We start from the raw sequence: 27,917 nt of genomic DNA on the forward strand, positions 1-27,917 counted from the left end.
TCACTGGGAAGTGTAGTAACTTGCTTTTTCTGCAGGGGAAAGCACCAAACAATTTGTACTATTGAGACTATTTTGACACCATTAAAGAATCTTATTACCGAGGTCAGGTTGTCATGTTAATCAGAAGCACAGGATCAGTTGGGAATTGCACTGCCGTCCTTCAGAGAAAAATTATTTATTCATTCGGCCTGACAACGTAGGAAAAATCCTAAGAATTGGGGCAAGTTGTTTCGGATGAAGAAAACTCTTTGGCCCATCCCATCCGACCTCATCCCTCCAGAACACTCATCCTACCATCCTCCCATCACAGCATCAAACTGCTTTTGAAATGAATCCCAGTGTCCCGGTCTCTATCACCTCCCATGGCAACCTGTACCAGTCGCTGGTTACTCTCTGAGTAAAGAAAAAAGCAAGCACTTGAATGAATGAACAAACAAATAAATGTAATATCACAACACTTGTAAGTATTTGTGATATCAGAACAAAGGCTCCTCTCGTCTTCACTGATACTAACCAGGACAATGTGTCTAGGGATGGATCCTTGTGTGTCTTCACGTAGGTACAGAGGAATCTATTTACACAGTGTACAACATCTGAAACACTGCCTGGGAACATGAGCTGAAACTCAACAGGCTCGACCAAGCCTTGGGAGAAATGTCAATCTCTTTGCTATTCCACTCATGCAGTCAACGGCCTGCAGCCACCATTCTCCAGCGGTAAGCCTTGTCCTGGCTGTCTTGCTGAGCCTCTTGTTTGAAAGGTTTGCTCTGCGTTGAGATCCGGCTTCACTTCACCGCTTTTAAACCAAAGACGATTCCAAAACTAATCTCCGCAGCACAGGCAGAAGACATTCTATTCTAACAGATTGGTAAACTCTGCTCAAATAGAAACAAGAAACCTCTAGCGCACCTCTCAATCGTGTCCTTGAAGGCAAACCTCTCCCCCACCACCCGCACAGCCACCCACCCACCCACCCACACCCGCACAGCCAAACAAACAGGAAAGTGGTTACACAAATTGTGGAGAATCTTGTTCTCCATGTTCAACACTGCATCTATTCAATAAAGTAATGCAATACTCACGGCCACTGTGGACATCTGTCTGTCCAGCAGTCTCTCTCTCTCCCTGTAGCTTTCTACTGACTGGTAACCAACAATGGCCCTGTACAGGCATCAAAATCCTTTAATGCTCCACATTGTTTCCCCCACCGACTCCATCACTGCAAATGATGCAACAAATGCGCTGGACAGTTTGGTCTCCCAGGCAACTGATGAAATGAATTCTCTCTGAAGGGACAAATCCCCAGACAGGGTGTGCTCTCACAGCGAGGCCATGACTCATGACTGGCGTCAGCAAAAGAGCTTTAACGATTCTGTGTCCGTAAAGACTGCTCCGTGACATTTTAGATTTACTCCCGTTTAAAGGAAATGGACAATTTCCTTACACTGGCCCTTTGCGGAAACTGGAGTCCAATCACTACTCAACGTCTCCTGGTATCAATCTGGCTTTGGTACCGTTGAAGTGTAACATAAACATGAAGCACTTTTGACGTGAAAGGTCACACACGCCGATAAAAGTAATACGTCTACTTTCAAATCCCGCCTGAAGACCCTTCTTGTTGATACGGTCACTTCCACCCCTTCCTCTCCCCCTTGCTTGGCGTCAGAATCCGCCACCGTGTATATAGCGCTCCGGGACACTACCCCATGTGAAGAGCGCTATATAATTACAAGTTGTTGTTGTTGTTGGTGTTGTTGTCCATCCAGGTTCCGGTGGTAATACAGGCCCAGAATTGAACCACAATAGTTTGCATAGGGGAAAGGAACAGTCAGAAACTTACTCGATTATTCTCATTGTTTGTCATACTCCAAAAAAAATCTCTTTGACATGTTATTTTTAAAAGCAAATCCTACGAGGCTCCAGGCTGCATGTGTTGTCTAAAGCAATGCCAACTGAACTTTGTCACGGAGGAAAATGGGAGACATAAATGGGAGACTGATTTCTGGTTGACTGCACCAACGTGAAAATAACCTGATTAAATCCATTGGGCAGGAGTGGCAAAGCAAAGCAAAGGATACTTTACAAAGAGGGTAATTAACTCAACACCTACCCCTTTGACTATGCTTTCCTCACCCCCACCTCTCTGGGCTCCCACCCCCAACTCAGGTGCCAGATGTTCACATCCTCCCAACGTGAAGGGCGCTACATAAATGAAAAATTAGTGCTGTACTGTGATACTCACCGGCCTGTCTCTGCTCAGAACACTGCTGTGCGCAATTGGCTGCTGAGTTTCACCCACAAAATATACAATTCACTTTACAGTTAATTCTGTGAAGCGCTTTGAGACGTCTCGAAGACGCAATGAGGCGCTGTATCAAATGTAAGGATTATTCTTATTATTACTGCATTTATTGGCGAATAGCACTGCTTGAGGCAATTCTTATCTCCTTACTTAAAGAACACAAGACCAACAAAGCCACTTTGTGAAACTTGCAGTGCCACAGAGAGTATGGCTCCTATTATTCAACAAGCAAAGCCCCCGAGTACAGTAGATTTTAAGCTGCTCGATTTCCAGTCAGAACATTTGTCTGTGCACAATCAGGAATCTTTTACTTTATCGCACTCACTTTTCAGGAAGAAAATATCCCCCAAAATGCTGGTTAATTATTTCATGCAACACATGTGACCATTCGAGGCTATTAAATATGTTGCTTCAACAGCGCAGATGGGTTCCAGCAGTGTTCCATTCACTGATCTATATTGTTCCCCAACACAAGTTATAGTTTGGTCAATAGATGACTGGAAATCCACTGGTGTTCGAACAACAATTTACAAACACCGGCCAACAATACGTGTTTTTACCGGTCGTCGCCTCAGGCGCCTGTGACCAGAGTAATCCTGTCAGACACTCCATGCTTAAAGACAGTTACAGTAATCTATTACGTGCTATTTTTAGCCTCGGTGAAGCTATGCGAAAACTACGCACTGATACCAGTCTTAAAATACCGAACAGACACAACCGGGTACAAATTCAGATCCCTGAAGCATTCGATGTCATCGTGCAGCAGACACACAAAATCAGCCAACGTCAGTCCCCTCCCGGTTAATTCACAACTCCCGGGAAAAGAGGTTAAACCGAACCGGATCGGAGCTTGAACACTAAACGATGGCAGCGCAAAAAAAAACAACCTCCCTGCTCGCTTCCAAAACGCACAACAAAGTGTTGGTTTGCTGCTCACCTGAGCTCGAGGAACCTGGGAGAATATGTTTAAGGTGGTGGGTCGCTTGGGCTTGTACGTGGCCATGGTGATGGGCGCAGGTTGTTTTGCGGCTTTGTCCCTTTCCTCCTCCTCCTCTTCCTCGTCGATGTCGTCCACGGCATCGATCAAATCCAGCTGCAGCATCTCCGCCTGAAATGAACTTGCCTCGTTCCTGCTTGTAGTCGGGGCATTATGAGTCTCCAGAGTCACGTGAGTCTGGGAAGCGAAGGAGATTGGACATTAAAGTCGGATTAATGAGAGCACTTCGTCTAAACGGAACAAGTAGGAGAGACACAATATAGCAGTAAGAGAGAGAGAAAGAGAGAGAAGGGGGGAAAAAAATCTCTGAGTCGTGTGCTGAACAAGTAGAGGGATGCATTTACCTGCTGGATAGATTTTAACCTGAGCTCACGTTTCAGTTCTTATCGGATGGAAATGTCAATGATTCTCGTTCAATCATTTTTATGTGACGACAGGTCCTAATGATTTTTTTTTTGATGGTCTGTTCAATCGGAAAGATGATCATAGCAACCCACCTGGAAAATTGTTCCAGGGACCAACTGGGTCTGGTCGTTTGCACACACGCATATATAAAAAAATATATTTAACTATTTATTGACCGTTTATACTCAGGCAGTGAGATTCCTGGAGCCTGAAAATGACCTCGCAGTATGTAGGAACTACATAGCTTGCTAGTCGATCGGTGGATCACTTTTCCGGGGATAATAAACCCTTCAAAAATAATTTTTTAAAAATAATAATTTGGTCACTCAGTCCACGACTGTGTGTGGGACGCTGCTGTACGCAATTGGCTGCCGCGTTTCACCCACAAAATACAGTCAATTCCTTTACAGTGTACTCTGTGGAGCACTTTGAGAGACTAGAAGACGTGATAAGGTGCTGTATCAAATGCAAGGATTATTATTATTATCGTTGTATCTCAATGCTGGATTTACTAGTGACTGTGTATTTTGCAGGCAAATGCCATCAAACAGAGGCGGTGGCTGTAAAATTGATCCAGTGAAAGAGCTATACTGTTGATTCAGCGTAGAAACAGAAGCAATGCGCAATGCCACATTATCATAGAATCATAGAATTATACAGCACAAAAGGAGGCCATTCGGCCCATTGTGTCTGTACCGGTTCTTCGAAGAGAGTTTCCAAATCAACCCCACTCCCCCGCTCTCTCTCTCCCCATAGCCCCAATCAACCCCACTCCCCCGCTCTCTCTCCCCATAGCCCCGATCAACCCCACTCCCCCGCTCTCTCCCCATAGCCCTGCAAACTTGTCCTCCCCAAATAATTATCTACTTCTCTCTTAAAACTGTTATCGGATCAGCTTCCACCAGTCTTTTAGGCAACACATTATCATCACAGATCTAAGACTGCGCTCGATACATCTGAGAAGGAAGAGTGAGGGTTTAATCTCAGATGCCCCTTCCCATTGAGGCCATAACACTTCTAATTCTGCACTGCCTGCAGGTGAAGTGTGCTAATGCAGTCTACAAGCAGTCAGAATGTTATTTATAGATTGTAAACTGATTAAAGACTTAGTATTGTCCAGACGAGAATAATGCTGCACAAATCAGAATTACGCCTGATCGAGTGGCAATGGAAATCTTCCACTGTATTGGCAGAAGCTGTAAGTGTTTGCGTCGACAGCACAATGCAATTTGTCACGGAAATTACATTCATTTTAATATGCTTCATATCTCAATGGGAGTCCTGTTCTGCAGTTTTTGGTCTCAAAGCCACATCACACACCATTGCGCACCATCCTCCAGGCAGCAAAATACATCTTTTGTATTTAACCCTTTTATGTTNAAAAAAACAAATTTGCCAAGAGCTTCACTGCCTGTTCAGGTGGACGTTAAAGTCCGCCCACGGGCTCCTTTCGAAAAGGGAAGGGAGTTTCTCTCTCCCGGTGTCCCGGCCGACAATCCCCCCAAATAAAATGCTCCCGACTGAGCCAGGCTGACGCCTTACACTGAAAAGCGATCACTTGAACATTTAGGTTTGCGGTGGGGAAGGCTGAAACCTGGTAGAAACCGACTCGGCTGAAGGTTAAATTGCCTAAGTAACAAGGGTTTGTGCTGCGTGCTGAGGCCGGGAGAAGATACAGATGAGATGTGGATGATTGAGTAAGCTCAATGCCCTTTTCTCCTTACCGTCTCATAAACCAATCTATTTAATTGATGAATTTTCTGTGCACTTTTCAAGCCGTCTTGCAACTTGTATTGAAATCGCAGGGAGTAATTTTGCCTCTAAAAACCATCGAGTGCGTCTGGCACAGGAGTAGGAAATCCATTGTTTTTCTTTCCCCCCCTCACCCCTGGAAGGTCTTACATTGCAATGTTTGGAACTACTGAATATTATTTCTCAATCTCTTTGGCATGCACACAGTCCAAAATTATAAATAACATTTGTTGCCTTCTCACTCTCCACCCCCCCCATCTGTTTTGGTTTCTAAATCCTCTCCTTCGAGGGAATCTGAGCTATAAAGATATGTGTGTCATTTGTTGTTGTGTGGACAACAGTCGTCGACTGAGGATTATCAGAGATACAATCATAAGATTTTATCAGAGGGATCATGTGAGTTTGTGTAATGTTCTGGCCCTGGTAAAATCTCCAGCAGGAAATTAGTGCTTCAAACCTTTATTTTCTTGATGCAACCATCTCCCAGTCCTGAGGCCCATTATATGTTAATGGTGAGCAAGTGTTGCTGATGTTAACTACTGTCTTAGATCATAGACTAAGAGGCTTTTAACAGCCTCACGTTTCTGTTGAAAACATCGGTGGTGTTATAGACTCATGAGATTGGGCAGATATTCCATCACTCCAACTTCTCATTAACGCATTGGAACATTTGGCTCCCAACCAAACTTAATTAGTTGGATTGCACATGAGCAACTTGGTGCAATACAGCAAGCTTCTATGTTAATTATGATTCTGTAAATGTGTAGGGCTATGGGGGAAGGTAAGAGCGGGGGAGTGGGACTAGTCGGGTAACTCTTTCAAAGAGCCATCACAGGCACCACGGGCCAAAGGGCCTCATTCTGTGCTGTAATATTCTATGCAGATGGGTGTAGAGGAGCAGTGCATACGTTCAGAACCAAACGCCTGTAAAACTACAGAAGATTTCAGAGCTAGCTCGTTCCTTCGGCCCTGGCCACACAATAAGGCAGCTTTACGATATGTATGGAGCCATTACTCACTGAGATGAAGGGAAATGCTCTCAGTGGTTTGTTTAATGACTTTCCAGAAGTGCATTCACTTCCTCTCGACTGTAAACTGGAGGTTTTAGTGGGTGGATCCAATCCAGCGAATTAATACAGGAAATGGGAAGAAAATATCATTTGTTTTCACAGAAAATTACTGTCCTGCCTTATCCCCACACCCCTTCAAGCCTCCATCTTTCATAGACCTGTCTACTTCCCTCTTCAAATCCACAACCGACTCTGTGTCCTCCTTGGCAGGACATTCCACAGCCCTAGAACTCTTTGAGTGAAAAACATTAAGCCCACACAAAAAAAACTGTCAAAATAAGTAGGAGCCGTGCAACCGACTGGATCAAAACGTAGTCTCAGAGACAGTCAAATGACCCTTTGATCCCCAGATGACACTTTGCCTTCCTCAGCATTTCACCACTCAGTGTAAAATGGGATTTCTAGAATAAGCAGCGCTGTGTTCTGCCACTAGCTAATAGCCAGGAACTGGACTCAAATCAATCTCTGCCATGAAACCGCTCGAGCGAGAACACCACGAGTTCCAATTATCAGCCGAGATGTGACTGACTCTTTGCAGCAGAATTTGAACCATTTTATTGGCAGCATTAACACGACACGCCATCATCACTAAGCAATGTAACAGCAACGAACATTAATAATAATCCTTGCATTTGATTTAGCGCCTTATCACATCTTCGAGACGTCTCAAAGCGCTTCACAGGATATACTGTAAAGTGTAGTGACTGTGAGTTTTGTGGGTGAAACATTGACCATAATAAGGCACAAAATAAAAGACAGGAATTGTAATGAACTGAACCTGGTTGGTTCACCTGTGAATGTAAGTATTGGTCTTCAATGCCACGTAGTGTCTGACTTCAGTCAATCTTCTAGAACATGGAAATACTCTGCACAGTACAGAAGTACAGAAATGTCTATAAGATAAGTAGAAATGTGGACATGAAGGCAAAAGGTGCTCGAGTGTGAATTTACTCTTGAGAAACATGGCAATCAGTGCTAAGAGATCCAGGACAGGAGTTGGGGAAAAAAAATGATCAGCCAGAAACATTGATATTGACTTGTCTTGAACATAAGTCCTGAATTGTCAGTGATGTCTGGTAAGTGCGATGTGTTGGCATTTCCGAAGCCACCGTTTCAAATAATTTCCATAAAATGTGATGGGTTTCGAAGGTTTATCGGTGCCTAAAGTGCTGGGTATTGTGGACATTAAATGAATCATCATTAATTTAACAGTAACTTTTCCTAAATAATTAACAGCGTTGCAACTGCTTTGGAACCGATGTTAAGCACACAGGTCTGCGTATGTAATGCATGTCCACCCAACCATATGAACTGCTTTCCTCCGACGGTGTTAATTATCGCTGCTCCCAATGTGATAACGCACTGAAGGAAAATTAAACATAGTACAGGTTGTGAATTCACAGAGAGAGGCCGGCATTCCGTGTCTGTTCCACTGGGATTAAAACAGGACCTTTCTGAATGAATAGCTCCAAGAGTCCTTCTTTCCTATGAAACACCAACACTATTAAAGCAGTCACACATCCGTGTGATTCTCTAACAGTTTTCCCGTTAATTTCATGTTGGCCTTTTTCACTCGTACAGAAGCCAATGTTTGTTTTTCTAAATACTGACAAAACATCTTGTGTCACTACATTGCATTGCCATCTCTTCATTTGCTTTGAAAACCAGCACAAGCTCAGAGTGCCAGCCTCCCCTGTCAGAGGAGGGATTATCGAACATCTGAAGCCCTCTCGAGGGGGGGTCTCGGCGGCCACCGTTAAGAGAGAAAGCGACTCGCGGGCGAAACGGGAACCCGAACCTCACGGAGAACGGAAAGAAGACGCGATGGGCGACGGGAAAACATAAGGTGGAAGGCTTTTCCGCTGCGGAAAGTCAGCCGTCGCCAAAGGAGCTTCAGCGTTCGCGCCGCCCGTTTCCCCCCCCAACCCCCACCCCCCCCCCCGATCTTGATGCGAAGGCTGCAGTGACGTGTCCGAGCCACAGGAGGTCGCCCCGAACTCGCCTGTTGGGAACCGGTGCGTTTGGGAATGATAATAATCTTTGCATTCGAATCAGCGCCTTATCCCGTCGACGGGAAAGCTCTTCGGAGGGTTCACTTTCGAATGCAGTGACCGTGTATTTGTAAGCGAGCCGGGGATAGCCAATTTTTCACGCAGCGATGGCCCATTAAACAGCCCACGAAGTCGGTGACCCATTTTTTTTTTTATCTGGAGGATTTATCTCTCTATTAGAATTTTTCGATTAAAATGCCTTCGAAGGGCAAATGGCCACGGTTCAGTCAATCGCACAAGTAGCCATTGTTTGACCTTCAAGTGACAACCCCGTTTGTTACTTCCTAGTGAATACATCGATGCAAATGTTACAGACAAAATTATTTTACTGTTTTCTAGTTCCGCACTATCTTCGATATCGCATGCAATACATCCATCCACATTAACATGGCTCCATTTTACATACTGAGAGTCCCCTCAGGCTATGGTTTGTGATTTGCATAAACAGCATGAAGTAGAGAAGGAGTTTGCATGCACGTCACGGCAATAATACTAATAATAATTCAGTCACTCAATCCACGACTTTTGTGGGACGCTGCTGTGTGCAATTGGCTGCCGCGTTTTGCCCACAAAACATAGTCAATTCACTTTACAGTCTATTCTGTGAAGCGCTTTGAGATGTCTCGAAGACGTGATTAGGTGCTGTATCAAATGCAAGGATTATTATTAATTATTATTATTATCCCAGGCAGTTCACTCAATAGGTGACACACGTCAGCGAGTCTGCGGTAAACGCTGGGGTTTGCTCAAGGTCAAATCAATGTTCCTCGTGGCAGTATCTTCTCTCCTCCAATGTCTCCGTCCTCTCTCCTGTCTGCGCTGCTACAGAGCAAAACACATGCCCTGCTCCCACATGAGACCTCTCCCTCCGAGCTCTCAACCTCACTGAGAGGGTATCAAGTGCCTTAGTAACGGACTTTAATGAAATCCAATCATGGTTAAACACCGCTCGCAAAGCTCCATAGTTCCTTAAATACAGACTATATCTGCTTAGTTTAATTCGATTTTCTCCTTAATAATCATCTCTATTGGAGTTTCAGACAATGCCCATTGCTTTGTTACAATCTCCTTAATATTCCACGCAAACACCTGAATTATTAATGAACATTAGGGGATACAGTTGTTTTACGAGACATATCTTCATTAGACCAGCAGCCATGCACTCCCAGCGCTGACAGCCACATCCTGAGCAAACGTAGCAAATTGATTTACCTCCCCACCGGGCTCCAGTAATGGCCGGGACAGGAGAAAATCTGGGAGCTGAAGACCTCGGGAAAAAAAAAGCCACTCACTGACTGTTGGTTTCTCTGAGTTCACCATTGATATCATCTCAACAAGCGTTAGGCATGTAGCGGCAATTACACTGCCCCCCACCCCCCCGCGGGTCAGAATCGCTTACCCTCATGGCCAGGCCATCCTTACAGTGCAGACTTATCCCGCATTCATCTGTTATCTCTGACAGGTCTTCATCTTCAAACTCCTCCAGGCTTATGTCGTGGGTTAACCTGCAGTAACACAGGGCACAACAAGGTCCAGTTACTGGAATATCAAACCCAGCCTCAGCACAACATCTCGGTCTCTCGCCTCGCATTCCTCAAACTCGATGGTTGGCTAAATTTATTTATACTGATTCCCTCTGCTACGTGGGAGCTGGGTTGAAACTGCCAGAACTCTGAATTTATTTGTACTCGACAGCAAAGCACACAGGAAAGGGCGTCATTCAGTGAGAGTTGACTGGTTAATGGCTAATGGTCCTTTGAAGAAATTGAACAATGAAGAATGTGTGAACAGACAAGTAACCGCAGCAAATGTGGTTTGCGAATATCCCAGATACACACACACACACACACGTGTCCTTTTTCACTGTGACAAACTGTCTGAACATTAACTGTATAATATCTTACCCTTGTTGATAGCAGAGCAACCTGGACTCAAATACAAACTAGTTATAAACTATTCACACGATAAATCATCACAACTTGACCCAGTCTTCCCACCCCAGGCCCTGGGCAAAACTCAAGTGAACTGTTAGTATAGAAGAACTCATCAAGAACTGCAATTGCTAAACATTATAAACATAATAATAATCCTTGCATTTGATACAGCGCCTTATCACGTCTTCAAGACGTCTCAAAGCGCTTCACAGAATATACTGTAAAGTGAATTGACACTATATTTTGTGGGCAAAACCTGGCAGCCAATTGCGCACAGCAGTGTCCCACAAACTGTCATGGATTGAGTGTCCAAATTATTGTTATTTTTTTAAAAAAAGGGATTATTACCCCTGGAAAAGCGATCCACCAATCGACTAATAAACAGGTTCCTACTTACTGCCGGTAAACAGAGGCGTGTGGAGTAAGGAAACTTGCCCAACATTTCGCCCTGCCCGGGAATCGAACCCAGGTCCTCTCGCTGGCGAGGCGAGTGCTCTAACCACTAAGTTGCAGGACTCCCCATTTCATTTCACACCATGTGATTTGCTTGAAGGAGCTGGTAGAGTATTACTGCACCAAGCAACGAACAGAAGAATCATTGGGGTCTGTTTTATGCCTGGATGCTGATTCACTTTAATGGAGAGGGAGGGAGGATGGTGAACAGAAGTTGACTCAGATATTGGAATATTGCGCTTGGAGTTTTCTCAGTATTGCAATAAATGTAATATTGTTTCCTTGCATCCGGTCTTTTTGTTTAATGTTTCTGACCTTCCCAGGTGGATGTAGAAAATCGACTAGGAACATCTATTGTTGGTCTGAGCTTTGATTGCATCTGCTATTTAAAAAACAACATGATCTGCAACAATAGGATTACAGTTCTCGTGGTGCCTGGCAATAGATAACAGGGCATGACACAGTACAATCACCTGAACTCCGTCAACCTTGCCTGCTACCGTGAGCACTTCACAATAATAATCCTTACATTTGATACAGCGCCTTATCACATCTTCGAGACATCTCAAAGCACTTCACAGGATGTATTGTAAAGTGAATTGACTGCATATTTTGTGGTTGAAACACAACAGCCAATTACGTTCAGCAGCGTCCCACAAACAATCATGGATTGAGTGACCAAATTATTATTTTTATTTATTTTTGAAGGGATTATTACCCGCCGGAAAAGAGATCCGCCAATCGACTGACAACCGGGTTCCTACTGACTGTTGGTAAACAGAGGCGTGTGGAGTAAGGAAACTTGCCCAACGTTTGTCCTGCCCGGGAATCAAACTCAGATCTTTCGCTTGTGAGGCGAGTGCTCTAACCACTGAGCTACAGGACTTTTTGTAACAATCATATCTCAGCCAGAGCTAGGGCTGGGGCCGCTACTCTCTCACAGGCAAAGTGCAAGGATTAAAGAGAGCTGCTTGACTGAAGTTCCTCCTTGCACTTCCATTAGGAGGAGAGGTTTCAAACCAATGATTGGAACGAGTCTCCTTTTCCTCTTAAATCCTCTCGCTGTTTGACCACCTTAAACCCTGCTCACTTACAGCCCCAAAACAAATTAGATGTTAGCATTGGTAGTCACGATCCAATGACTCTTGTATGCATTGTTGACAATACAGTGCTTTGTAACATGATACAGCACGGAGAAGCACAACACGGCTAGAATTATGGAATTACATACATCTCTATATCACAAGGCATCCACCAAGGGCCATCCTTCACACAGTGACCCTCGGGATGGAGTGGACTATTAGCCACAGTGATATTACTTGATGCCCCCATTGTACTTTGGGTGGGCATCAGCTGAAGTTTGGGATCATGGACGGAAAGAAGGACTGATCGTGAACTCAAGTGTCCTCATCACACGCAGCAGAAATACAAGCAGTCTCTGAAATATTGGCACACGTTCTGTAGAAGGCAACAACAACAACAAGATTCCATTTATAGAGCGCCTTTCACGTCGGGTGGACGTCCCAAGGCGCTGTACAGTTGGGTCAGGACCCGAGCATTGGGGGGAAATGGTCAGGGTGAGGGGAGGGAAGGGAGGGAGCGAGGAGGGGGTAGAGAGTCGAGAGGGGAGCTGAAGGCACAGTCGAAGGCACAATCCACTTGACGTGTGGAGTTGATTGTTTTCTACACCGACCGGGACTGAAGTGAAAGGATGGAAGGAGAAGCCTTCTGCACACCAGGTTGCTGTGTCCTGGTCTTTGTCGTGTGGAAGACGTCTTCATTGGGTAAACTGCGATCGTCTTCATCTATCGGACTCTCCGAACCAGGCTCTGCTCCTTGTGGGAATTTCCTTGCATTGATTTCCATGCCACCTTCAGCCATACTGATGGAAAATCATCTCCCCTCCTCTTCCAGGATTACAATAGCCCTGTGGACTTTGAACTGGAAGAGCATCTGTTGAGATACAAGGGCAATGATGTCCGACTGGACATCAAGTAAAAAGACCTTTCAACACAAGCTAACACAGCCAGTCTTAGCACAAACAAGGATTTGCTGTATTTCAAAGCTTGAAAGCAGTCGGGTACATATTATCGAAATGCACGTCGTACGATAAGACCAGACTGTGATATCTAAACGTGGGTTTGAGTTACAACAATATGGCAACACTCACTGGAATCACTGAGGCCAAGGACGGCATCAGGTGCATGTTTCACCAGATGAAATCGCAGTCAGCTCTCCTCTAACCCACTTTGGGTCTTTCTCTCTCTTTTGGGACATCTTTTACTTGTCAACAACATGTTTTGCTGAAAGCCTCTTCGCGAATCATTGATGAACTGTCAGCCTCCGAACTGCTTTGGAAAAGTTGTCGACCTTTGCAGGAATCGTGTCAACAACCCTCAACACTGGGAATTTTATTACCTAGTGATTTTTTAGGAATTGTTTCATAACCTCCACAGGAAGCCAGTCAGGATCTATTATGCAATAGCTGTAAGATTCTAATTTCCTGGCACTTGATCTAGTCCCTTATCACGTTGCCTCAGAACATGAAGGTCTCTCATTCACTCTTGATTTAAGAGCCAAAGATGTCTTCCCCAATATTTGAAGTGTGTTAGCAGTGCTTCATAACAAAAACAAATTACATAACAACTTCCACATTGGGAGGACATCCCAAGGGACTGGACAGTCAGGGCTTTGCACCCAAGAGAGTTGGAGGGCAACAGACATGGTCAAAGAGGAAGGTCCTTGAGAAGGACCTTGAAGGAGGCAAGGGAGAGGGTTCGGGCCAAGATATTGATGAATGGAGTTCCAGAGGGTGGACAGAGAGAGGCTGAGAGCCCAACAGACGATGGTGGAGCGTGCAGGTCGGGGGAAGTGGAGCAGATCAGTGCCCGCCAAGCAGAGGGAGCGGGTAGGTTGGTATGGTTTGAGAAGGTCACAGAGGTAGACAGAAACAGGACTGAGGAGAGCTTTAAAAGAGAAGATCCTCTCTGGGCTGAGGAACCAATGAAACCGGACGTGGATGAACGATTGATTCAAGGAACGTTTCCCTGCAACATTAAGAAACAGGCAGAAAGAAGGAGAAGCCCCTTTCATTACAGCAAAATAAACTAGAGCTGCTAACGATAATAGAGCATTTCTGTTTTCAGAACTGTTTAGGCTCAGAGGGGAGAGAGATTCACTGCTTCACGGTTTTGCTTACAGAAGTTCGACAGAGAAAGCGGTGTATTCAATGCACCCCGTAATGTGTCTTGTTCATTACACTTGATCGCTGTTTGATTGATGGCGATTCTTTCCAAATAATGGACTGAAGTGAAGAGTCAGATTTAAGGGCGATCTCATTAGGACATTGATCTTTGTAGAACAGCACAAGTTCCAAGAAAGTTGTAGGAAGTGAAACGTTAACTCGATTCGAGGGGAAGAGAATTACAGATGCGCTGAATTGCTTGGCACAGATTGAAAAACAACTAGAGACGGGAGAGAGACCGAGATAAGCGATGTGTGCGAGAGAGGGAAAGAGAGAGATGGCAAAGGAAGGAGAAAAGTGAATAGGGAACCACAGAAAGATAGAGGAAAGAGTCTGAGCGAGAGGTAGAGTTGCAGCATCAGTAACACAGGTTTTGACCCAAGCTAGAAATAAAAATAAATAACGATCCTTGCATTTGACATGGTACCTCATTTTGTCCTCAAAACATCTCAAAGCATTTCACAGCAATTACTGTCGAGTTTAGTGGCTGTGTGTTTTGAAGGCAAAAGCGCCATCCAATTGAGTGAGTGAGTGAGTGAGTGAGTGACCACTTTTACCCGGGGGATATTTGTTGACCAGGATAAATAAGTTAATATGGCTTTCGATGCACCATTTAATAAGAAGTCGCCCCCAAAACACTGCCCAGGTTCTAGTGCTCCGGAAGCTTTGTGTAGATTGGTCGTCTGACCCTATCTGAGGCATTCGGTGAAAATAGTCAAACCCATCAATAGCTGAATGGATCCTCACTCAGGTTACATAGTCATTCATTTTAATAAAGACTAAACAAGTTGCGAGATGAAGTGTATGGATTCGTAACAGCTGGTTTTTACTTAGAATCTATTTCAAAGCTGTAAACATTCTTATGACTCTTGAATTAATAATGAAAGCTCTAGCTCAAAGCACGTCAAGATATCAATGAAATTAAAGGGGATTTTCTCCCCCACCTCCCTCTCCCTCCCTCCCTCCCTCCCTCCGCAGGAACCAAAAACGAAATGAAATCTTTAAAGAATGATTAAAATAGAAAACAAAGGGTGTCAGCCCATCAACAGCAACAAACAACAACAAATCACATTTGTATAGCGGCTTTCACATTGGGAGGACGTCCCAAGGCACTGAGCACCTGGTAATTTCTAAAGGCAGATCCTTGCTATCTGCAATGGAATAAATAAGCGGCAATTGCAGGAAAATACGAATGAACCAGCTATGGCAACGCTTCTCAAACAACACTCCAATGTAACACAATGCGCTTTGTCCTTCAAGCAATATTTAAACAAGCATTTTGTCAGCAAATTGCAAAGAAAGCACCAAACCTAAATCCTTAAGCCTCTTTTGCTCGCTCTTCCTGAACAAAAGAGAGTGAAAGTAAAACCAGCTGCTGCAAGCAAACAAACTACCCTCGATCTGTAATCCATTCCCGCTTCTGATTGCACAGTTTTCCTACCATTCTTCCCAATGGTCTTCCAGCCAGCTGTCATCCTCGTGAGAGTCCATGTCCGAGGTAACAATCATCTAGTGCCCACTGTTCCCACAAATTGTCTTCAACCAACACAACATACATATGGCCATCGGTAACGTCCTCTTTCTTCAGTGGCACTGCCTGTGTCATTTAGATTCACTGCACATCTAATCCATTGCTCACCCAGGGCACTAGCCCTGCACTGCAGAGAGTCAGTGCCATGAAGATGTCAGCTATTAGCTGCTATATATACTGTACATAGATAGATATCCAGCAGAAACAGGAAATGCTGCCTCGCCTTCATCTTACGCAAACCCCCCTCCGCCCCCTACCCCCTCCCTCCCTCCCTCCCTGTCCTCCTTCATTATTTAGATTCTAAATCAATGCGTTTCATTTTCTGTACGCTTTTTTTTCTCTCTCTCTCTCTTCCCTCTGCAATCTGCAGCCCAAGAGATTCAGTTACACCAATCAATGGCCAAGTGCTGTGTTAATCTGCCTTCGTCTCCGCGACTACAGACTGATGACTAACAATGAACGCACACACACACACGGTTCACCACCGCATTGTGCAGGTGACCTCGCTCGCCACGTACACTCTGTTGCAAGTCTGACAAAAAGCACAGGGGATTTGGTTTGCATAATCTTTTGCCATATTACCAAGTTAGATTCCGGGCCATCGTTTTGAAAGGGCTTGCGCCTTATTCACTGGTGAGGAGGAGTAACGGGGCGTCTTGTTCTGTATTTCTGGTCACGTTAAACACATTCGGCTTTGTCCTGTTCAATGTCCATATTGCAGGAAGGAACTAAAGGAATAACGAGACTTGTGTTTGATATCATCATGCCTTATCATCGTGTCGTTGAGACGTCTCAAAGCGCTTCACAAGATTTACTGTAAAGTGACTGTGTATTTGAGGGTAAACAGGATGAAATGCAGCAGCCAGATTGAGATTTTAAAGCAAAATAGTCTTGCAAGCTAAGACCAAGTAGAATGTTGGGCCTCTTGGGATGTTTGAATCAGATGGTAAAATACAGAGCAAGAAAAGGCTATTCTGACCCATCCCACTTTCTCTTGGTCTCTGCTTCACCCACTGAAGGGAAAGGTTCTGCATGAACAGTCAGTAATTATCTGTTAGCCCCCAGGAACAGGCTGAACGGTGCCTGTGGGAAGAAGAGAGAGGAACAGGCAGCTTCCCAACTGACCCAGAGATCAGGCTCCACGAATTGAACGTGTACCACACTGTCCATCTGCTCTCTCCTCTCCTCTTTTTAAGGAAAACCAAGCTACAATTCCATGCACATTTGGTTGGACTAGAGCCATTTCAACTCCAACAACCATGTAGGCCTTTGCCCTTTAAAATATCGTTTTCTCATCTTTATAACATGCGGAGCACAAACCAAACTTTGCAGATCACAGAGGTCCCCGTCGTCAACCATTAGCTATGTTGTTTACTGTTTTATAGACATTGAAATCAAATCAGGAGGAAAACAGCTACTCTAGGATGTGCACTCTCAGGAGAAATATCAGTTTACTAAGAGCTAGAATAAATATCTACTAAATGTCGCGGTGTACAGATGGCTGGTATAAAAGCAGGTTTGACCTCTCTGCCTTTAAACCCCATTAAAACCTTCCCTAATGGTCTGCAAACCCAGGCATGTAATACAGTGTGGATCCAGACTCGAGGGTCAACTGTTGGCTGGCAAAGGAAATAAAGTGTTACCATCGGAAGGCATTCGATGGAACAACAATTGTTTGCCAAACCTTAATGGACGTTAATTATCAGCCAGTCAGCGAAACAGACGATTCAGAAACTGATCGGATTGTTGTTATCTATTAAACGTCTGATATAATCACTTTTTTTATCAGCTCTGTTTGTCCTGCACTGTACGATAGTAACTGATCCAAGCAGATAATAGGCATTGTGGGAGGACAGGAGAATTATTGCTGTTCTGCCCCTTTTTCAAAGCAACTACAGGAGCTGTAAGAGCACAATTCTGCATATTGGAAGGGTAACATCAATGGGTTGCACTGCAAAGTGAATTAAATTCAAAATTTGAGCTCCATCAACCCCCACCAGCACCCCCTCCGACAGCCAGGAGACTGATGGGTGGGAAGTGAATTAAAAGAAGAGTTTATGGTAGAACCAGACGATGAATTCTTGGTCCATGGCCAAAGTCCATTGCTGGGCAGAGCTAACAGTCAGACTACAATGTACTTTACATTACTGTAGTATGTGGGATAAGAAGTGATAGGATTTGCTCAATTAAGCAGAGTATCTGAAACCTGTCATAGAATTAGTCACGGGCAGGATCAATGTAACTTAGATTATTTTCTTCTTCAACTGCGATTACTTGGTTAGTAAGAAACAACAACAAGATTTGGGAAGGTTAACTTTCCAAGGAGCAAATGAAAAGGGTGGGGTGGTTAAATTAGATTCAAACTGAAGGCAAATAATATCCCAGGCAAAGTTCAGAAGTTCTAATCCAATTGCTAGAAATAACTTTGCTTGATATCCTGCAGCGTTAACAAAACCACTCACTACCTTAACTTTAGCACAAGTGAAAGTTTAATGTCATTCTTCCCTCTGTGTGCTGTATCTGGGCTCCCCCCACCCAAGCCTTGGCTCTTGCCAACCTGCGCCTAATACTCTCCGGAATTAGGTAAGCAGGATGCATCCCTCCAGGGAGAGAGAGATAGAGAGCGCATTCCATTCAATAATCTGTCTCTGGGATTTCCATGTATAGGTGGGATGCCTGGAAATCTCAGCTTGGTTTGGAGACTCTTGAGCAATGGTGATGGGTTTCCACATGTGTCAGACACCCGGCTGCGAAAACAAAATGGCTTTATCCTTCCCGAGACTTATCCCAATCTGTAATTTGCTGGTGAGGTGCTTGGGACATTCCCTGTCCTTCCTTTTGGATGAGACTAATTACTGAACACTTTACTGTTACAGTCTGCCCTTGGGGTGGATCAATGATACAATAAACAATTAAAGAGATAGTGTGTGTTAAATGGCATTGATACCAGCAGAAACATCAGTAATGTCATGCAGGCACCAGTGTCTAGCTGGCTCGCTCACCGCTACACGCTGTTGAGCTTGTGTGTGTTTAAAGGCCAAGGATTTTATCAACCATTAGAACAAAAAAAAACACCATTCAACTTGTCAAGGCAGTTGTTCCTCAGTCACACCTAGGTTACCGTACAGTGGGCTTCACCACATCTGATGCCTGTTAAGCAGGAGAGAGCTTCTTAACCTATGTCTATTACCTTATGATCACACTCACCCAATAGTGCATTCAACACTGCTTCCATCCTTGAGAAACACAATGCAAACACAACACCCACTCTGTGGCCTGGGGAAGGGAGGCAATAGGCTGTATTGATATTGGACTCCAAAGGCAATGCAGTAAAAACTGGCATCCGATGCAGCGAAGTGCTGACAGGCCAGCCAAGCCAGTGTTCATGCACAGACATCTCCAGGTCAACAACAACAACTTCCATTTATATAGCGTCCCTCACGCAGGGTGAGGTCCCAGAGCGCTTGACAGTGGTGGAGCACGACCCCGAGCCGGGGGACTTTGCAGCAGGTGGACAAAGTGAAGTGAGTCAGTGACGAGAAAATAAAATGTTATTTTTTTTCCCCCATTTTGATATCTAAATATCAGAAAGTTCAAAGAAAAATGTAAGATTCCCCACATTCTCCTCTCCTCCCCGCCCCCACTCTCTCCCTCCTTCCCCCCACTAACACACACACGCAATATTAAATATGACTGTAACTACTTGAATTACTTTATAAAAAACACGGTAAAGTGGAGCCTCATCACCGATCTCCCACAGGCATGCAGCAAATGCTTGGTAGCTTTCTTGACAGTAATTACTTGTGAAGCACTTTCGAGATGTTCGGGCGTGATGAAGGCACATTGAAAAAGCAAGTTCTTTCGGTCACGAGATCCCAATCCTTGGGCGAGCCGCATCAAACCTACATCTCACTTCAAATCAAAGCCTCAAATCCAAAACCCGGTGATTTCGAGCAGGATTGGGAAGCTCCTCCCGGCTAAACCAGCGGGAATACAGCACAGGATGCAGCTCACTTGCTGTCTGCCTTTTTAGACCTTATTAAGAAGCAGCAGTGGTTGTCCAGAGGTTGTCAACAGTGACCTCCTTCGCAGCTGCCCCCAGCTCACGGCTGCCTTTGAACCATTGAAATGTCTGCTGCAGATTGCCAAGGGAGGCAATGTGCTGAAATGATGTTACTATATATTCATTTCCCAGTGTCACGTGGAAAATTGGTTGGAGGTAAATGAAGAAAAAAAATATTGCATTCCACCTCGACTCAAACCCCAGGAGCTCACGGTTGCTGTATTCATTTCCATCTCGTATAATGAGTTGTGAGATAAGTGAATAAGGCAGTTGGGTTCAGATAATCCAATGCAATCCCCTCCCCAACCCCCACCGCCCCCTCGAACTCACCAACCAAAAACAAATCATTGAATCGTTCAGACATAGCTTTAAACTGTCTGGTGACATGTTGTGGTTATTCTGTGATATTATAATCCTGGCATGTGATGTAAGGGCTTATTAGATGGTAGGAATATCTCAAAGCCTCTTCATAAGATACACTGTAAAGTGCTGTGTATTTTGCAAGGCTAACACTTCAGGCAATTTGTGCACAGCAACGTCCCACAAAAATCCATAAATTGATTGGGCAATTTTGTATCTGGTGAATAAGGAAAACCTTGTCCCAGGTCTTTGCAGCAGTGACCTGGGACAAGGCTTGGGTGGGGTGGGGGAGGACACACCCACACAAATCACAGGTTAACTTCCTTGGAGGGAAGCAGCCTGTTCAAGGGCACGTAAAAATAAATCCATCATAAAGGCTGTCACAGACCAGAGTTCAGGTTGCTAGATGGGCGAGCCTCAGCAATCACAGTGGATGTTTCTTTATGACCTATTATAATCTGAATCCTTGGGTACATATCACCTGCCTTTCTTGTAGGGTTAAACTGCCTTTTTTTTTTGTACTTTTACTAGAAGAATATGCTGACGGTAATTTTATCCCCACACAAACTCTTATAATAATAATAATCCTTGCATTTGATACAGCGTCTTATCACGACTTGGTGACGTTTCAAAGCGCTTCACAGGATACACTGTAAAGTGAACTGACTGTATATTTGGTGGATGAAACTGAAGCCAAAACACACAAGTCTTCAATCTCTCAGTCTCCCCACAACAGCCCAGAGTCAGAACAAACCCCACCTTCTGGGAAAAGAATCTGGAATTTACAACGAGTGAGTTTCGCATTTTACCCCGTTCGATGTCCTGCTGGAACAACATTTGCCTTTTTGTTTTGAGTTTACAGCAGCTCTTTAGGTTGGACAAAAACATGACTGTTCCTTTCTGAAGTGAGGTTTCCCTTCCTCAGCTGTACCATGCGAAGGCTGACTCACCACCACAAAGCTGACATTGTGTTGTTACCAAATGTACTGCTGCCAAGCATTCGGTTTTAGAACTGGACCCACTCAGTGTAGAGACCCATTGAATCACTGAGCAGCCATGACAGCCCACGACGAGAGGTATGCTGAAACAATAATGTGAGACTCTCTCTTCTGTATTTTAATGCAGGATTATTCGTGGTGTGGGGAGTTGGGTGGGAGGGGGGGGGAGTGGGTAGGAGTGGGCAGACCCCACTTTCTTTGGCGTTGCTTTCTTTTTAAATAACGACAATGATAATCATTTGCATGTGATGTAGAGCTTTTCACATCAGGGAGGACGTCCCAAAGCCCTTCGCGGGATTTACTGTAAAGGTGTAGTGACTGTGTTTTTGCAGGTGAACACGGCAGGCAATTTACACACACCACGGACAGCCAAGAAAGTGAATGAGAGAGAAACTCCCTTCTCTTTTCGAATCGTGCCCTGAGATCTTTAACATCCACCTGAACAGACTGAGCAAGGCTGACACCTAAGACATTTTCTAAAAATAAAATAAAAATGAAATTAGTAATACTAATAATAATTTGGTCACTGAATCCATGACTGTTTGTGGGACGCTGCTGTGCGCAATTGGCCACAAAATATACAGTCAATTCACTTTAAGGGTATATTCTGTGAAGTGCTTTGAAACATCTCAAAGACATGATGAAGCGCGATATCAAATGCGAGGAGTATTATTGCTTATTATTATTATTATCATCATCGTGTCTGTCAAAAGAAAAAACAGGGAGAAAGGGAAAAGAAAAACAGAAGTGGCTGGGGACACGCAGCAGGTCAGGCAGCATCTATGGAGAAAGGAAAATGAGTCAACGTTTCGGGTCCACGACCCTTCGTGAGAACGGGAGATGTTTTACTGCTGTCCTCTATGACTGAGGGAACCAAAAAAATGGAGCGATTATTGGAGATCACAGAACCACAGAGATTAGCAAAAGGAGAGAGACAATACTGCAATAAACCCTAACAGAGCCACGTGATGAGTGAGTTGCATTCGGCAGTTTATGTGCAAGCCTGTCGTAACTGGGAGTTGTTGTATCTTGGATAGCGAGCACGTAAACTGACCGCTGCGGAGGAAAGCCACATCGCCTGCTGCTGGAATTTGCATGTTGTGCTGCTTTAAATATTCACAGCACCATCAGCCCCCACTGCACAGCGCTCAACCTTTGGGATTCAACAACTGATGCAATTTGCCATTTTTAGCAGAAGTGAGAAAGGCCGTCTGTTAAAAATGAAGCCATCGTCGCACATTAAACACCACCAGCCCTTCAAAATAATAGCCAGCTCTCCTCTCCCTGCGACTGTACTGAGATTACTCCCGGGGGGAGCAGGTGGAGGAGGGGGGAGGGTCACTGCTTGTGTCAGTTCCGCTATTGTTTAATAAATGCTTTAACTCAATTGATATATATTGGACCGTGATTGAAAATCCGTCTCCCTGTGCCTCGCTTGGTAAAAGTGCTGCCGAGGTTGGGGCAGACCAGAGAAGGTGCTGGTCTGATCTCAGCTGGAGCACACTTGACTTCAACAACAACAAGTTATATTTATGCAGCAGCTTTTCATCTCGGGAGGACATCCCAAGGAACGGGATAGTCAGGAAATTGGACAATAACGGGGACAGGACTGTAGTGGGTGGGAGAGGAACAAGATAAGATAGGGTGGGACCTACTGTCCCTAATTCGAATCTCAGCTGTAAAGGCAGACGTAAATTGAACAGGGCAATATAAAAAAACTGACAATAAATCTAATAAGATATTGTATTGTAAATGTAATGATTTTTCACACAGTGACCACTTTTTTAAAAAAAAATGTGTGGGGAGTAAAATGTCCCAGCTGGAGAGTTTAACATCATGTAACGTTAAGCTCAGCTTTCATTATAATAATAATAATCCTTGCAATTGATATAACCCCTTATCACGTCGTCAAGGTGTCTCAAAGCGCTTCACAGGATACACTGTAAAGTGAATTGACTGATTTTGTGGGCGGTAGCCAATTGCACACAGACAGTCGTGGATTGAGTGACCAAATTATTATTATTTTACTGTACAATATACACCCTGCAGCCTGCTGTGATAAGACATTGGTCCTCTCCAGTCTGATTATTTCTCCATTTATGAATGTACTGATTAAGAAACCAATAAAAACAATGAATCCACACATGGTATTGTTTTTGTTACGGTCGCCCAGAGTTTCCCTCGCTCAAAACTCTCTCTTTTACTTATGGTCGGTGACATGACTCACTTGAAAACGAGTCAGAGGATCTTGTGATCGAGATATTAGCAGTTATAGAGATATCGAGATATTAGCTGTCATGCACAGGTAACCCACCAGCTGTCTGGATAACCAACCCCCTCGTCTCCCACAAGGGAAAAACCGGCTTACAAATGCAGTATCCATTTCCCACACTCTACCCCCTTTCCCCTCCCCAAACACACACACACACACACACTCAGACTCAGAGACATGCAAACGCCTTCGCTGTTATTCAATAATTCGATGAATTCCACTCAACTGTTTCTATTAGAATTAATTTCACAGCAGTTTAATTCCAACGTCAATGAAACTCTTTCAGCACCAACGACGTCCACGCACTGTAGTATGTGCAGCGATGAACCGGTTAAATGTATACCTACCCCCTTTCTGTCAACGCTGCCTGTATAATCAGCTGCGGTCACGCTGCAGGGAGAGAACGACTATTTCTGTGGTATCTGTGAAGTGCTTCCCGCTGAACCGACAACCTGCCTGGGCTACAAATACCAACCTGGGAGATTCAAATCCCTTGTGAAGCTTCGTGGGGTGAATTTATGGGAATGGTGGCATTTGGGGCCTTGGAGATGGCTTTTGGGGTGAACGCAACACGGCCTAGAACACAGATGGAGGTCAAACTTATTATTTCCCTAAGCGGCAACCTCAGTAGATTGTTGCAGGCGGGGGGAAAGGTGATGGGGCGGTGGGGTGGATACAGACAAGCAAAACAGTCAAGTGGCTTCAGGAAAAGGGAAGTTAAGCTGACACTGACAGCTGCTTCAAGCGGCAACTGAGCTCCGGCATCACCGTCACGGGTTGGCCCTTCGGCCAAGAATGTGGCAAGAAGCCTGCGTGGGAAACGAAGAGGCCTTAGGAAAAATAATGAAGCAAGAACACAGGAACAAAATTCCTGTCAATCAGCCCGCTGTGATCATTTAATCCACCACTGTTTGCGGGCACACTGCTGTGCGCAATTGGCTGCTGCGTCTTGGCCCACAAAACATACAGCCGACTCACCTTACGGTATATTCTGTGAAGCGCTTTGAGACGTCTCGAAGACGTAATGAGGCCCTACATCAAATGCAAGGATTATGACATAAATATTGCCCACCTTTCTAGAGCCAGAATTGACCCGTTTGTTTTGCGAATGGCATGGTTCTCCTGCTGAAGGGGCCGCCTCCTAAGCTATCCCAGGGTTTTTAGGCACCTCTTCTTAAACTGCTCTGATTTGGAGAGATAATTTGTCGTTCCAACCCCACTCTGATGGATTCGCCATCATTTCTTTCTTTAAAGAGCCTGCCCTTTGATCATACCTTCCTTCCTCAGTAGTCTATGTCCCTTGGGTCCAGTAACAGCATAATCGCCTCAAATGGATCCCAGAGAGGGAGAGAGAGAGAGAAAAAAAAAATCGGCCTTTGTTTTTATTTTTGCTTCTATTGAGCATTGTTTGCCTGAGGGTGTTGGCTGTGTTTCAGTGCTCTCCCTTTCTGGTTTTGTTCACTATTCCTCGGTTTTCGATGAATTTAGGGAAACAAAAGATAATTTCAAATCCTTTTAACCGGTTTACGACCAGGAAAGGCTTGTGCCAAAATAGAGAATATTCCTGATAATGACGAGCCTCGTCCTAAACAGGGTCAAAAGAACATAAACAGTGAAGTGTCCCAGAGCATGTTTTGTATTTCTTTGGCCTTCACACATCCCAGGTCCTCTAGTTTGCGAGGCGAGAGCTCTAACCTCTGAGCTCCAGGTTTCCTCCGGCATCCCCTAGAGCTGGAATATGGGCTTTCCCAGGGCATCGCCCGGACCCCTGAACCTTGGAACATTTCCGTGTATTTTGGCACGCACGATACGGTCTGTAAGGTAAACCTGTCAAGAATATTAACGACAAGCGAATCCAGATCTCTGTAACAAGCGCACAATGATGGGTCAGAGCTTGAAACATTAACCCAGTTTTGTCTTTTAGATGTTGATGAATCTCCCCCAAATCCAGAGGTTTTTATTACTATTAACTGTCCTCTCTGGTCGGGCCAACTTCAATTGAACGCACTATCAGGCACTAGGCCCCGAAGCTTTGGAATTCCCTCCCCTAATCCCTCCACCTTACCCCCTCCTTTCCCTCATTTCGATCACGACCGAAGACCTTTCTCTTCAACCGTGCTTACAGTCACCTTCTCCCTCGGCATCAGGCTCCGCCACTGTTAAGCGATTAGAAACCCTGCCCCACACGATGGGCGCTATATAAATACAAGTTGTTGTTATTGTAATAATAATAAAAATAACAATAATCCTTAGATCCATGATCTGAGCTCAATGGGTTTCTATCTCCTCCCTTTACCCTCAGGGGGTTGCTGTATCCAAGTGGTCTTTAAGACTCGTTCAATCAATGGCAATAGATGGACTTGTATCCTACAGGTGGTTGTCAGCTTTTACTGCAATGCACAAATCTGGAATGTGCACGGTATTAAGTAGAATTCAGGCAGATCCTTTCTGCACACAGCATCGCTCAAGCCCTTTTTTTTATTAAAGAAGCTAAGCCCTGATTTTTAAAAAATACAATATTAATGCTAAATCTTTTCCGAAAACAGAGAGATTTTAAACAATAATAATCCTTGCATTTGATATAGCTCCTCATCGTGCATTTGAGACGTCTCAAAGCACTTCACAGAATATACTGTAAAGTGAATTGACCATATGTTTTGTGGGCAAAACAAACCACAACAACAAACAAAAAGCAATAATGTGCAATTTATCCCTTGACTGCCAAATATCCTTTAAAAAAACAATTGTCCCTTTGGGGGTGAATCAAACCACTTTTAGGGGGTGGGGACACTGGGAAGTCACTGTTCACACAGATGCCTTTTAAGAGGTAAATATATTATGGGCCTACGCACGACCCTTCCCTGAATCAAGTCGTTAATTCAATCGGTGCTCAGGTTACACAGACAATGATCGGATGGCAGAACAAGAGGCGCTTCAGGCAAGCGGTGCCTTTAAATCCGCAGGCAACAATTCACAGGCCCAGCCCTCTGTGCAATGCACTGAAGAAGAATAATAATAATAATCCTTGCATTTGATAAAGCACCTGATCAGGTCTTCGAGACGTCTCAAAGCGCCTCACAGAATACACTGTGAAGTGGATTGGCGGTGTAGTTCGTGTGTGTTGGGGGAACTGAGTTTGATAATACTGCAAATCGAGGATTGTATGTTTCTCCAAATAAGATCATTATTCTTAGGGTGAGTGAGAATTCATCTCTCCATCTCACCGCATTGATTCCTGGTTTAATACCAACTCGCAGCTGTACACACCCTGAACTCACTACCACACACACAACACACACACACACACACACCACACACACACACACACACACACACACACACACACACAGCACACACACACACAACACACACACACACACACAGCACACACACACACACAGCACACACACACACACAGCACACACACACACACACAGCACACACACACACACACACAGCACACACACACACACACAACACACACACACACAACACACACACATACAACACACACACATACAACACACACACATACAACACACACACATACAACACACACACATACAACACACACACACACACCACACACACACACATACAACACACACACACATACAACACACACACACATACAACACACACACACATACAAACACACACACACATACAACACACACACACATACAACACACACACACATACAACACACACACACACACAACACACACACACACACATACATACAACACACACACACACATACAACACACACATACATACATACAACACACACACCTACATCAGAGCATTGCTGTGATCAGTGTTGCTGTTGGTGCTAAGAATGTGAATCGGGGAGAAGAATATTTTCAGTAATATTTCTGGTTACATTATCAGAAATAATGGCAAGAAATATGGATTACAAAGCAGTTGGAGGGAGAGGGAGAGGGAGAGAGGGAGAGAGGGAGAGAGGGAGGGAGGGAGTGAGAGAGAGAGAGAGAGAGAGGGAGGGATGGAGGGGGGAACATGTCTGATGTAGATATGGGCGTTTGGTACCTAAGTATCTCTTCGCTCTCCGGTACATCAGCAGCAGAGAGATCCCACACACACTCACACACACACACACTCACACACACTCACACTCACACTCACACTCACACACACTCACACTCACTCACACACACACTCACACACACTCACACACACACACAGAGATCATAGATAGAGAGAGAAATAAATAGATAGAGCGATAATGAAAATGCAGCCGATCTCAGTGATGGCTCCACAGTACCTGAAGGCATTGGGCGATGTGTTGCGGAGTCCCGGGAAGGGGGACAGTGCCGGAGAGCTCATCTGCTCAGTATCCGCCATTCTCCATCACATCCATTCACTGCTCCGGTCCCCGAGCGGAGATCTCAGGGACTTCACTCACTCCGACAGTGCTGAGAGGGACACACAGGGCGACACTGTCTGTCTGTCTGTCTGTGG

The 27,917-nt window shown here is 44.7% G+C and overlaps 1 protein-coding gene across 7 annotated transcripts in view; it reads right to left on the minus strand.

Moving 5' to 3' along the window:
- Nucleotides 1-27,886, minus strand: part of mapk8ip1b (mitogen-activated protein kinase 8 interacting protein 1b) — a 41,110-nt gene extending 13,224 nt beyond the window's left edge. For 3 of the 7 annotated variants that reach the window (XM_042341392.1, XM_042341393.1, XM_042341391.1), the window contains exons 1-3: nt 27,721-27,886; nt 9,977-10,082; nt 3,240-3,476 (exon numbers count right to left, since the gene is read on the minus strand). In XM_042341392.1, the coding sequence (XP_042197326.1) occupies nt 3,240-3,476; nt 9,977-10,082; nt 27,721-27,800 (423 nt within the window). In that variant the 5' untranslated portion in view covers nt 27,801-27,886. Of the gene's footprint in view, nt 1-1,082; nt 1,296-3,239; nt 3,477-9,976; nt 10,083-12,195; nt 12,239-15,649; nt 15,991-27,720 lie in introns of those variants that run through there. The other 4 variants (XM_042341397.1, XM_042341394.1, XM_042341395.1 and 1 more) reach the window with 3 other exon arrangements.
- Between the last annotated feature and the right edge of the window lie 31 nt (nt 27,887-27,917).

The sequence above is a fragment of the Callorhinchus milii genome, unplaced genomic scaffold (genome assembly GCF_018977255.1).
Source record: "Callorhinchus milii isolate IMCB2004 unplaced genomic scaffold, IMCB_Cmil_1.0 Scaffold17, whole genome shotgun sequence".
Lineage (NCBI taxonomy): Eukaryota > Metazoa > Chordata > Chondrichthyes > Chimaeriformes > Callorhinchidae > Callorhinchus > Callorhinchus milii.